Source organism: Heptranchias perlo, chromosome 10, assembly GCF_035084215.1.
Source record: "Heptranchias perlo isolate sHepPer1 chromosome 10, sHepPer1.hap1, whole genome shotgun sequence".
NCBI lineage: Eukaryota > Metazoa > Chordata > Chondrichthyes > Hexanchiformes > Hexanchidae > Heptranchias > Heptranchias perlo.
Window position 1 is genome coordinate 31322556 of NC_090334.1, and position 14293 is coordinate 31336848.

The following is a 14293-nucleotide window of genomic DNA, read 5'->3' on the forward strand; positions in this document are numbered from 1 at the left end:
TCATTTTCTTCATGCAAAAATGTCTTTGAATTAACAGGAGTAGACTGTACTTTAAATTTCTACCTCTATGGCTTACTGGGACTTCAATATTAAGAAATAGATATGCACACACACTTTAACCTTGCAGCATTACTGGTAAGGCCTTGTAAGGGGGTTATGTTTCTCCCTTCAGCTTTGCATTTGGCAACCTTTAGCAAATAGCAATACCTGGCATGTGTTTTAAAATCTTCACACTCCCATGAAGCCAGGCTGCCAAAAAAGTAAACTATTTCTGTGACAATTTAAAATAATATTTTGGGGGCTGGGTTCCTAATTTGTAACTTCAATCCTATTTCATGACTTTGCAACAAATCTGCCAAAATCAATTAAAAATCATGGGAAATGTTGAATTAACTAATCTGGTAATAATAATTAAAATTAAATACCCCCCAAATAAAATGAAGTAAAATTTTATTTCACAACTAAACTTGTATAAAGACTCAACAACTAACCGTTGGACATAGAATTCTTCTTACATGAGGGGAATTACATGTACCACTCAAAATTTGTCACTCATGAATTATTTGGTATCCTTAATCGAAGAATAAACAGTATTTCAACCATTGGATATTGAATATCTTCTAGGTCTGCTACTGAGGTTACTGTATCTTCTGACACTAAGCTATGTGGATGGAGGTAACTGAATTGTTTGTCCTCTGTAAATATTAGTATGGGTAGCAGACATGAATTTGTACATACCTCAGTGTTGGAGCCAAGAGGAGACTGAAGCAAGAAGCAGAAAGTAAAACCCATATTGGAAATACACAAAAAAAAAGAGACAGAAATGAGGGGATATTTAAGTGCAGACTTTCAATATTTAGGTTCACAAACTTGGGTTAGAAATTTCTCATCAAACCATACTTAGTCACTGAATTGAAGCCGTCAGTGTTTAAAATTCACTTTCATCCATTTCCTTCGGAATGGTTAAGATGTTAGTTATTTGGTTTCTAGCCATTGTATATAATGAAATATTTCACAAGAGGTGAGCTACAAAGGTGTAATCTGATTGACAGCTTCCCATAATATAAATTAAAGAGCAAAGCTTTATATACATCTTCTGAACCTCCAGATTAAATTATAACTTTGAAATTACTCTCTGCTGCAGTGGACAATATTTCAAATGTAATTGTGTAGCTAAGGTACTATTTTTTTGTACTGTTTCAGGTTTTGTGAGGTATTTGAAAATCGAATAGTCACAGAAGGTATTACATTGGTTTGTGATGTCAACACATCGACACATAAACAGTTTAGATTGCAGGGAAATCTATGCCAAATGTAGTTAATATACAAGTTACTGTCCCCATAGCATATAGCAGGCATGTTCGTGCTAACGTGATTTACCTGCTATACATGGTGGACAGTAAATCCATCAGACGTCCTAGTGCAAAACAAAACTGATCAGTCTCGATTATAATGTTGTTGGTGATATATAATCTTGTTAACAATCGATCGCAATAACCTGTAGCATTGATCAGCCAGAGTAGCGAGAAAATCATGTTGGTTTGTGAAAGTGGAATCCTTTTGGCTATAGACAGATGAACTGTATGTAATATAAAAAGAAAGAAAGAAAAAACTTGCATTTATATAGTGTTTTTCATGACCTCCGGATGTCCCAAAGCGCTTTACAGCTAATTAAGTGCTTTTGAAGTGTAGTCACTGTTATAATGTAGGTAACATGCAGCCAATTTGAGCACAGCAAGGTCCCACAAACAACACTGAGATAAATGACAAATAATTTGTTTCAATGATGTTCGTTGAGGGATAACTATTGGCCAGGACACTGGGGAGAACTCCCCTGCTCTTCTTCGAAATAGTGCCATGGGATCTTTTATATCCAACTGAGAGGGCAGACGGGACCTCGATTTAACATCTCATCCAAAAGACAGCACCTCCAAAGAGTGCAGCACATCCTCAAACTGCACTGAAGTGTCAGCCTGGATTACGTGCTCAAGTCTCTCAAATGGGACTTGAACCCAAAACCTTCCATAGTACAGTACCGCATACTGATCGAGTGTGCTTATTGATAAAAATGTATTAATTCTCCAGCCTCTCTGTACCAGATAATAATTTATTTAACTGGAAACCAATAGATCATGCGTATTTAGCGAACAGCTGATTGAAGCTGCCTCTAGTCGCCATCAGCTGCTCGCACTGTTAACAACTGCGGGAGGCAGTCAGAAAGTGGAAACTTTGGGCAGCTTCAAACAACTGTTTTCTGTGGCATTAAAAACATGAAACGGGTAGACAGTGTTTTCAATAGACAAGGTTTGTAGGAAGTGGATTCCTTTTTGCTAAAACATTTTGCATTATAGCGGCACAACAGTACTGAGACACTTGCCTCCTCAGGTGAATGGTTAACAGTACTTAATCACATTTTAACGAGGTGTAAAAAGCTTATTGAATTGCCCTTAATAGCCAGCGTGCTTAATGACTTATAAGTGGTGCCTTTGTAATTGAATTCAATGGGAATGACAAATGGTTATCACCATTTGCCCGATGTATGGATAAGCGTGTTGAGGACTGTACTTGGTTTGACCCATGCCCTTTACCATGTCAGTCAGTTTAAAATCAATAATTACACAGTCTGAGAGTTGATTACAAAATGATCCTAGATAACCCTTGGACATTGTTTTAATGTGTGAATCCAGCTCCAAATCTCAACCATTAATCAAGGACAATTCACCCAGATTTCAGTGATGCAATAGAGCTTTTTGGGAGCACCATTTAATTAGCAAGGGGACTATCGCTGAACATTTGCATTCTCAGTTGGTCAATAAAAGTAAAAGTTCAAGTCAGATTTTACAGAGTGAAGCATATTCATGAACATGTGTATGACTGCAATACCTAGATGTATTGTCTAATGCAGTATAAACTGCAGAAGCAGCGAATTGTGAGATTACACCAATCTTTTAGCTGCTCAGCACAAGGTCAGAAATCACCCTGAATTGCTGAGCTCTTTTTCTCATGAAGCAAATAATCAGCTATTTGACCAGTGAATTGAAAACCATGAAGTTGCCTGTAAAATGAAATCCACTTGACCAAGATAAATTTAAAATGCCTTAATCTTACCAGTCACATCTAAATTGTCCTTTAGAGGATCTGATGGGGTAAAATTCACCATTAAATGGGCTTCCGTTTAGTGCACTTTAATTAGGTACACTTTACTCTGAGTGATGTAGCGATTTAATTGAACGGGAGTGTGCGTAGGAAGAAAATTGAGACTTGTGTGAACTAGAAATGACTGGGTGTGACATGGAAACTAGAGCTAGTCAGACTGAATTTAACTGAGAGACTGAATATTTTAAAACATTTATATTTGCTTATGGTGGCTGCACATGTTTATGTACACAAATTTACAAAAATGACAAAGTTTTTTTTCCGAAGTATATGCAGTTTTCAAGTTAGCTGGGGGAAATGAGCCACAGCCCTTATTTGAAAAAAAACACAGACCACAATTCGGTTCTACAATGTGTGGTGTTGCATTAACGACACCATATAGTTAATGCATAACTTTATTAAAACCCATCAGTTTCAGATGTTGTACTAAATGCTGAGAAGCTCAAGATGTTAATAAAAATATAATATAATTGTAAGTAATTTTCATAAGCCTGAACCATCCTTCAGATAGAACACAGAGCAGAACCCATTCATCCAATCTGACCAGCAAGCAGGAACGGAGTTTGGAGAGCAAGAAGTTCAGATAAACATGCCCATACTTTCCACTACTGGAATCCAAGTTGGCGTCTCAATAAATCAGTAACAGCAAAACAAACAGTTACCCTGTAACACCTCAGCCTAGCTCACGTGATCTGGCAGCATGTCATTACCGTATACACAGCGGGTCCTGAAGGACCACAGCCAGTTCTTGCAATGGAAGGTTCTGCTTTATTTATGTCAAATTTACTAGCTGGAAAAATAAAGTATTTTTAACACAAATTACTTATTGAAGGAGTTCGGATGACGTTCAAGTCTTCTCATGGTGAGATGTCATCTGAAGCCTTTCACTTGTGTTACTCCTTATGGCAGATTATATATATTGGCTGCATCTTGTCAGGCCACTTGATTTAGAAAAGTTGTACATGCATATGGGAGTCAAGTCTCCACTTTAATCTTAGTGGTGTTTGAATAATGGGTTAAATAATGTAAAACAATAAGGAGAGTGTTGAAGTACTGTCTGTGCTTGTAATAGTCTTCCTAAAAAGTAAATAGCCCAAAATACTACTATTTGATTATAACAGCAACAGCAATGAATCATGAATATAATCCATTCAGGAGGCAGACGATAACTTGTTTATGACTTCATTTTGAGTTTTCAGGCTACAATGGTCTCACCTCTCAGCTGAACTTAATGTACCCACATCTTTAATCTTCATATATATGCTATGCATCAGTCCACTTTCTCTCCAGATACAGCACACAACAGAAAACATGCCCTCTCTATATCTTACCAATCTACAGTTGTTCTCTGTTGATCAAGAGATTCTGTACTGGCAGCATTTCATCAGGAACCAGTTGGATTCCCAATATTTTTGCTTATAGATGGTTTGTCAAAAGAGCCGACTAAATTTCCAAATTGTCCCTATCAGAAGTCTTAATATATTACAGAACATTGCAAATTAGCTCTTAGTACTGCACCGAAAGACATACAAGAATTCAAAGAATAAAAATGAAGACCCTGGAAACTATTCAATATCCTGTAAGTCCATTCATGTTTCAGAAGAGGTGGAAGCTTGGCTCGGCTAATACAAGCAGACTAACTTTGTTTTGATCCAGTTACATGTTCAGAGATTGCTTCTGCGCATGATCTATGTGTGTTGCATTTATTGTGGTCTGCTAGCTCAGGGTCCACATAAGTCGATTTGAGTAATACCATCACGTGTGGTCATTCCAACAGTGGCTTATTTTTAACATAAACCGCTGCTGAAACACTACTACAATATGTATGAAATAGTAAACTTATCTGGCCTTCAATTCATAGTGGGATCCGTCTCAGTGCTGTGTCATCCTTATTCAGAATTTCAAGAAAGAATTTTTTACTTTTTGTAGTCTCTATGTCCACCTCTGCATCTTTTCCTGAAAAGTTAGTGGTGATTTACCTACTCCCTACAACTAGACTTCTGACTCTGTCCATCCAGGTTCGGTTCTGATCTCTTTTATGACTAAGGATTCTCTGCTATTTGATTTTTTTTTCATCTCCAACGTGCTACTCTTGTTCTTTCCATTTCTTTAGTCTCTTTCTCTTCATCACAGAATAACTATAACACCAATCAGTCCCTTGACTGAATTCACACCAAAAACAAACTAAGGTGAAATCATGCATCCCCATTACAAAATCCAGCAGATATTACTCCATTCTCAGTTTCCATTCTACTAAGGTGTATTTGTCCAAAAATGATGTAGTTGTGGTAGAGATATATTCAATTTGAGATTCACTATGCAGTCCCAGAATAGGTAACCTTAGATCTACAGCTTATATGGCCCCATTCACTTTTTAAAAATGTTATGGTACCATAACAAACCATTCATCATGCTGCATACCACTGCAAAAAGTGCTTTCTAAATTCAAATTTATTGCAAATGTACTAACTCCATAACATTTTCCTTAAACAATTTTCTCAGCGGGGTGGGGGGGGGGAGATAATAGAAATACTTTTTCGAAAGGTATTTTGAAAAAGAATCTGGAGAATGTTTCCTGCCTGACAACATGTCATTTTTTCCTGGTCCAAACGTCTGCAGGAAGCATTGGATTCCCTGGTCGCTTGTATAAGATATTTTGTAGGTGTCATTGTGTTGAAGTAGGACACATTTTCAACAAAGTATTTTTAGTGTATTCAATGATTCGGGTGTATTTAAAATGATAAAATACTCTTTCAGTCCTCCTTAGAGATGGGGGTGTTACCAGAGGATTGGAGAATTGCAAACGTTACACCCTTGTTCAAAAAAGGGTGTAAGGATAAATCCAGCAACTACAGGCCAGTCAGTTTAACCTTGGTGGTGGGGAAACTTTTACAAACGATAATCCGGGACAAAAATTAATAGTCACTTGGACAATTGTGGATTGATTATGGAAAGCCAGCACTTGATTGAGTTTTTTGATGAGGTAACAGAAAGGGTTGAAGAGGGCAATGCGATTGATGTTGTGTATATGGACTTTCGAAAGGCACTCGATAAAAGTACCACATAATAGGCTTGTCAGCAAAATTGAAGCCCATGGAATAAAAGGGGCAGTGACAGCATTGATACAAAATTGGCTAAGTGACAGGGAACAGAGAGTAGTGGTGAACGGTTGTTTTTCAGACTGGAGGAAGTTATTCCCCAGTGGTGTTCCCCAGGGGTCGGTACTAGGACCACTGCTTTTTTTGATAAATATTAATGACTTGGACTTAGGCGTACAGGGCACAATCTCAAAATTTGTAGATGACACAAAACTTGGAAGTGTAATAAACAGTGAGGAAGATAGTAATAGACTTTAAGAGGACATAGACAGTCTGGTGGAATGGGCGGTCACATGGCAGATTAAATTTAATGCAGAGAAGTGTAAAGTGATATGAGTAAAGTGATATAAAGAATGAGGAGAGGCAATATAAACTAAATGGTACAATTCTAATGGGGGGGAGGGGGGAGAAGGAACAGAGAGACCAAATCTTTGAAGGTGGCAGGACAGGTTGAGAAAGGGGTTAAAAAAGCATACAGGATCCTGGGCTTTATAAATAGAGGCAGAGTACAAAAGCAAGCAAGTTATGGTGAACCTTTATAAAACACTGCTTCATCCACCGCTGGAGAATTGTGTCCAATTCTGGGCACCGCACTTTAGGAAGGATGTGAAGGCCTTAGAGAGGGTGCAGAAAAGATTTACTAGAATGGTTCCAGGGATAAGGGACAGCAGTTACGTGGCTAGATTAGAGAAGCTGTGGTTGTTCTCCTGAGAGCAGAGAAGGTTAAGAGGAGATTTGATAGAAGTGTTCAAAATCATGAAGGGTTTAGATAAAGTAAATAAAGAGAAACTGTTCCCATTGGCCATTAGAATTGTACCATTTAGTTTACATTGCCTCTCCTCATTCTTTATATCACTTTACTCATATCACTTTAAGGTGTTATGTGTAAAGATTTACGGTAAGATTTAAGGTGATTGGCAATAGAACCAAAGGCGACATGAGGAAAAACTTTTTTGCGCAGAGAGTAGTTATGATCTGGAATGCGCTGTTTGAAAGGGTGGTGGAAGCAGATTCAATCGTGGCTTTCAAAAAGGAATTGGATAAATACTTGAAGGGAAAAAATTTGCGGGGCTATGGAGAAAGAGCGGGGGAATGGGACTAACTGGATTGCTCTTACAAAGAGCCGGCATGGGCTTATTGGGCTGAATGGCCTCCTTCTATGCTGTAACCATTCTATGGTTCCTTTAAATACTGACTTTCTGTGTAAGTTTCACAGCAGACACATGCTATCCATCTACAGAATGGACGTTGCTTGAATTTGGAATGATGAATAAATGGGATATGTCTAGATCACTAAACACGGTTTGCCTATTTTTTTTAAATGTACCTGTTGACTAAGTTAAATTTCTGGAGTGGGCCTTGAACCCATAACCTTTTGCCTTAGAGGTGACAATGCTATCACTGAGCCATTGCTGACACCTAATAACCATTTTAAAAATAAAGTCCCCCTCCCCCACCGAATGCAGTACCAAAGAGCACAATTTATATTTGGGTGGCAAACAGAAATAGAATCTTTTTTGAGGAGGCATTCCGCAGCAATTTATACCCAGTAGTTTTAATGCATTTACAGCAATGATCATCAATGGTAAAATGTTGGACTTGCACCACTTTTTCTCAGATGTAGCCCTTGTAAGAACTTTAGCCAACCACACACTTGGGTTTTAAAAAAACTTGTCTCTCCACTGCTTCGTATAATAGTAATTCAAGATGGTAAGAGTAAAGGGTTAAAGGTCCATGCCAGCTGCTGATATTTATGCGATTTTATTTTGCATTTATTTATCCCACAGACATTTTTACAGGTTTTTAAAGGTGTTCTTTTCAACAGCTGCTTTTATTTTGTTGTAAACACAAACCTCTTATGTCTAATCCCATGAGTCTCCCAATAGGAAACATTAAACATTCAGTGCAAATTACAAATAGATTTGAAGATTTAATTAAACTGCATAGACAACGAACATTATTTTCTTCATTATCAAAACTAATAGATTTGTTGTGTGCTAAACATATATTTTCCAGAATAGCTCAAATATCGAGTAACAAATATAACGACAGCACTTGCAATACTGATCAATAAATGCAGTCAACCTCCATAACAGGTTTCCTGCATCCCAGCTACTCATATCATTTGATGCAATATTGTTGGACGTTTGTCTCAATCTCTCTTATCCTGTGTTGAAAAGTGAACTGCTGCAGTACTTCAAAGGAAGTCTACCTCAAACAAGGGCTAGTAACACCTCTGCAGAAATAACTGGAAATTGGACACGTGAAATCCATGGCTTCAAAGATCAGAACTGAAGAACATGGTTCTTTTATTTTTAAGGTGGGAAGATGTGCAAGTAGAAAATGTCACACTGCACCTGCTGCGCTCATTCTATACTGGATAATGGGCAGTTCAACAATGCTGAAACCAAATTCCAAGTACTGCACTATGGTAAATGATCTAAAGTGCCTGTGTCCTCCACATGCTGCTGTGCCTCTACCCACAGCCCCATTACTGTATCGTCCACTGGGACATCTCAAGTATCGGCACCAGCATAGATCTAGTGTTTTTACCAGCCAGTAATCTACCTCTATAACATAGTATCATTTTTTTTCTGTTTAATTTTAAACATATAGATATTCTGCCTTCTTGTGTATCATTTAAGAGTGAAACAAGGTTATAGGGGGGTTGGGGGATAAGGAGTCTCACTGGATACCAGGTTGACATGATGCCTAACACCTAGCGTAAGGGCTTCATTGGGGTCCAGGATTCTGTCAATTCAGAGGTTAGCCTGGGGATTTCCTTGGGTGTGGGGACTAAATGTGGCTGAAGATTGGGCATGCAGGAAGGGCACTCCCGGCATCATCCTGGCTCTGGGCTTCGGCTGTGTAACACTTACTCCCCTTGACAGATGTAAAAAAAAATCTCAAATATGTACAACACTTAGGTCTAAAGGTGTACAGTCATCAAGAACTTACAAATTGTACAGCAGAATCAAAGACGGCAGGAAACAATTTTCACAAAGATATTTGAGAAGTTCTAAGGTTGTTCTATTTAATCTCCTTGCAACGCTAGCTGTAAAAACTGCAGTAGACTTCTCCTTACTGGCATCAATTTTGTAGCTCAGTTTCTGCACAGTAAATTTCTGGCATGCACTGCTTCTTTTAAACCTGTATTTTAAAATACATATACCAGAAAGTAGTTTTCAACAGGTTAGTCTTTTAGTGCATTTCAGTGATATCAGAATGTTGCAAATGGAAAAGTATTTGGATGGACATAAATTTAATTAAATGAGCCTGTGTTTGACCCCGGATAGATAAATACCTGGCACCGGCACAGAATTTCAATGTGTAAAACAGTTCCCTTCTTTATATATAGAATGTCTGATCTAGTATAAACAGCAAAATGCAAAACTTTGATTCAAGCTTACGATGTTTTCTACGTGTCCATCTTTTTACAAAGAGAAGACAAACAAAATCAGTCTATTGCCAAATTTCAGCAAGCCACAGTAGCATACAACAGAAATGAGCCACCTTTATGGAAAATAGGCTTTTGTACGCAGTTGTTTGTTTTTCTATTTTCCCATTGAATTGTTCAATGAATTAACAGATTTTGGTAAAAATATTTGGAAAAGCCTCACTTTACTTGCCAAGAAGAACAATCTTTTGGCAGTGTGCACAGAAATTTATCGGGATTTGAGTACAGTTAACAACAACCTAAATTCTCAACAATTTACAGCCCTTTCAGACCAACAGTGAGATAGGAAAACTAAGGGAGAAGCAATTCCCAAAAGGGTATATTAAGGTCAAAGATCACAAATTGGGCAAAGTAGTGGTGGTTGGGAAGAAGAATTCATAACACTGGTCTATTTTGTGAGCAAAGTAAAGCACTCTTAAAGGCGAAGAGATGGTGAAGTAATTGTTTGCTTCAGATTACTTGTTTTTCTCCATTTAACTGACCCATCTTTTTCATCTGTTACACATTTCTTTGACTTACTGCTTTGTCTTTACTTACTCAGACCATCTTGTTTGCTATATAATTTATAATTTACCCATACTTCTTAGTGGGAAATATATCATTCCACACTCACTGACTTAACTTGTTGCACTAGCACAACTTTGTTTATCCCACCCCCATGATATTATTCTCAATTAAGCAATGTAACTTTTGATATCGGGCAGTCAATGCACAGAAATGGTAGGAGGGAGTCACACATGTTACCAGTAAATGGTTTCCTCAGCACTATTCGAGGAAAAGGGAAAAGTTTTATGGGTTTAATTTGAAGTGTTAGTTACTATAATTTAATTAGTTGCACTGACCAGAAGAATGAAAAATGGCTGAAAGCATCAACTGCAATTTAAGATAAAACTAAATAATTTAATAAAAAGGTACAAATTTGCCTTTTGGGTTTTAGTTCTTCTGTAATTTATAACAGTATCTTCTTATTGTTAATGGGTCATTTACATCACACAGTCCTTATGGTTCTACTTTGCTTTGCACACGGTCTTCCTCTTGTATTAATATAGAGGATACCATGAAGTCCTGATTTACCACCTGATAAATGGATCTGACCACATTACACATGCGTGGCAAAGTAATTTTAGTTTTAAAACATTTGTTTAAGCAAAACAAAATTCAAGGTGAATTTCAATATCGATAAGTGTGAGGTGGTGCATTTTGATAGGAAGAATGAGGAGGCCACATATTGAAAAGAAAAGGCTGAGGGGTGAACTGACAGTTGTCTTTAAGATTATGGTAGGATTTGATAGGGTAGACGTAGAGAAAATGTTTCCACTAGTGGGGGAGTCTAAAACCAGAGGTCATAAATATAAAATGTTGCTAATAAATCCAATAGGGAATTCAGGAGAAACTTCTTTACCCAAAGTATGGTAAGAGCGTGGAACGTGCTACCACAAGGAGTAGTTGAGGCAAATAGCATAGATGCATTCAAGGTGAAGCTAGATAAGCACATGAGAGAGAAAGGTATAGAAGGCTATCCTGATAGGGTTAGATGAAGTAGGGAGGGAGGAGACTCATATGCAGCATAAACGCTGGCAGTGACCAGTTGGGCCGAATGGCTTGTTTCTGTGCTGCAGTTTCGATGAAACTCAATGTAAGAAAGGGAAGATCTGATAAATGTCATTGAGGAGGATTATAGTAAGTAAAGCAATTATGTTTAGAGTGGATCTCATGAATGAATCATATGATTTGATTGTGTAATGTTGAAGATTTTGTAATCTTTTCATGTTTTAAATTTATTTAAGCATTTCATTTTGCCATTAATTTTATAATACTTGAAGAGTGATAGCAACAGTATGACACCTAGTTATGTAATGCACCTCACAATCTTTAAATTCAAGGGAATGGGTGAAGAGCTTCAGTACATTGATTGGCAGATTCTTTAACAAACCATCAGTAAAGGACAGCTGCAATACCTTTAAAGGCATACCGCTGAGCACACAGGATAAATGCTCACCTAGGATTCAAATCAGTGACATTCACTGGGTTAATTAATGTTAGTATTTCAGCGATATTCATTGAATTAACAGTAGTATTTCAGTGACATTCATTCCGCAAATGTTAGCATTTCAGTGACACTTACTAGAGCAACATTAGTGTTTAAATGACACATTGGGGTAATGCTAGCATTTCAGTGACACTCATTGGAACAACGTTAATATTTCAATGACATTCATTCAGTTAACATTAGCATTTCAGTGACACTTATTGGAACCAATGTCAGTATTTCAGTAACGCTCATTGAGGTAACAGTATTTTAATAACATCCATTGGGGTAATACTAGTATTTCAGTGAGATTCATTCAGTTAACGTTAGCATTTCATTGACACTCATTAGGGTAACGTTAGCCATTTCAGTGGCATTCATTCTGTTAACACGAGTATTTCAATGAAATTCAATGGGCCAATGGGCTAAAGGTCGTATCACCCTGACACTCCTTGGGCTTAACGTTAGCATTTCTGTGACACTCATTATAGTAAGGTTAGTATTTCAGTGGCACTCATTGAGCTATTGCTAGTATTTCAGTAACATTTATATAGTTAACAATACAATTTCAGTGATACTTATTAGGGTAATATTATTTCAGTGAAATTCATTGAGATAACCCTAGTATATCTCAGTGAAATTCACTTAATTGATATTTGCATTTCATTGACATTCATGGGGGTAATGCCAGTATTTCAGTGACACTCTGTGGGGTAATACTAGTATTTCAGTGCTTATTGAGGTAATGCTAGTAGTTCAGTGAAATTTATTCAGTTAATGCTGGCAGTTCAGTGACATTCATTGGGCTAACAGTATTGTGGTGACATTTAACTGGCTAATATTGGTATTTCAAAAATAACAACCTGCATTTATATAGTGCTTTAACATTGAAAAGCTCCCAAGCCACTTACAAGTAAAAATAGACAGGGAAAAACATACTCAGAAGAAAGAAAGGAAAGATTAGGATTGGTGACCAAAAGTCTGATTGAAAAGATGGATTTTGAGAAAGCTTTTAAAGGAGGAGAGAGATGCGGAGAGGTTTCGGGAGGGAGTTACAGAGAGTGGGGCCAAGGCAGCTGCCATCAATGGTGTGCGAAAGGATGGACATACACAAAAGACCAGAGTAATAGGACTAAAGGGGTGTGGGATTAGATAGAAGATGGAACAGGTTGTGGAGTTAGGCTGAGGTATAACCATGGAGGGATTTGAAGACATATATGAGGAGTTTAAAATTTAAAAAAACTAGGGGACAGTGAGCCAACATAGTTTAGAGAGGTTTTAGGTGATATAGAAGCAGATCTTTGTGTTCAACAGGATACAGGTGGCTGCAATGTAGACATGCTGGAGTTTGCGAAAGGTAAAGGGTGGGATGCCAGAAAGCAGGACATTGTGCAAGATGGCTGAAAATTATGACTGCAGTATTCCTGAAGTCACGTTGGAAGAAGGTGTGGCTTTTCTATTACTTGATGTCAGGCAGGGTCTGAAAGTATGGAGGTGGCGATTGGGCTGAGAGATGGTGGACAGGTAGAGTTTTGAGTCATCAGCATATGTGAGCATTGCTGTGACATTCATTGAACTAATATTAATATTTCAGTGATATGCATCAGGATAATGATACCATTATGGTGACATTCATTGGGGTAATGTTAGTATTTTGGTGTTGACCATTTCTGCTGATTGGAGAGACCCTTTCAATGTTTTTCCTCCATTAATGTCTTGGATGTGAAGCACTTCACTAAACTGAATGCCTGAACAGATGGAAAGTTTGAGCAAAAATGTAAATGAGCTGTTTGTTAACAAAGGATACGAACAGTTCTGGGGATTCTTTTCTTTCCTGTGATAACTGATAAAAATAAGTGGTTAAGGAGATAGCAGGGCAGTGTTTTTTTTTAAACTAACAGAGACACACACTGAGGGTAGAGCAAAGAGAAAAACACACAAAGCTGAGGACAATGATGGCAGGGAGAGAAGTAGTTTAAGCTGGAGGAAATGGGAAGAGATTCTGTGGAAACACTATAAAAGAATCAGATTTATACAGTTACCAAATTTAGGGAATGTTTCAATCACGAACAATGCTCAATGTAATTCTATAAACCTGAAATTCAGTTCATTAACAACATGTGGAAATTTAAGGCCATGTCATTCATTTTCTTTTCCAATATTTTATAGTATTTTCTTCCAATAGAGAAAAGCTGAAATTATTTTCAATTGAGATTTTCAGTGCTTGTGTTGTTTTCCCCTCTTTAGATTCCTTTGATCTTTTGATAAATTGTAAAAGATACACATACATAACATGTGCATCATACAAACAGCCCCCAGCATGTTGGATGATACAAATTCCCAACCTGGGATATCAGTGGATTATTACCTATTTAAATACCAGCACTTGTTCATCATTGAATCCTGCGGCATTTAATACTACAGAGTTCAAAATATGCAATATTTCTTAGAGTGGAACAAATTGCTATAAGAAGGTTGGAAATAGAATGAGTACTTTACTCTGTCTCCAAATCCCGTAACGGGTGAAAAATTGCACAAGGCTGATTTGCAAAT

The 14293-nt window shown here is 37.4% G+C and overlaps 1 protein-coding gene across 2 annotated transcripts in view; it reads right to left on the bottom strand.

Moving 5' to 3' along the window:
- Nucleotides 1-14293, bottom strand: part of prkd1 (protein kinase D1) — a 249547-nt gene that overhangs the window by 43783 nt on the left and 191471 nt on the right. The window contains exon 5 of one of the 2 annotated variants that reach the window (XM_067991385.1): nt 739-762. The exons of the other annotated variant lie outside the window; for it this stretch is intronic. Within the exon in view, the coding sequence (XP_067847486.1) occupies nt 739-762 (24 nt within the window). The remainder of the gene's footprint in view (nt 1-738; nt 763-14293) is intronic. 2 annotated transcript variants of the gene reach the window in all.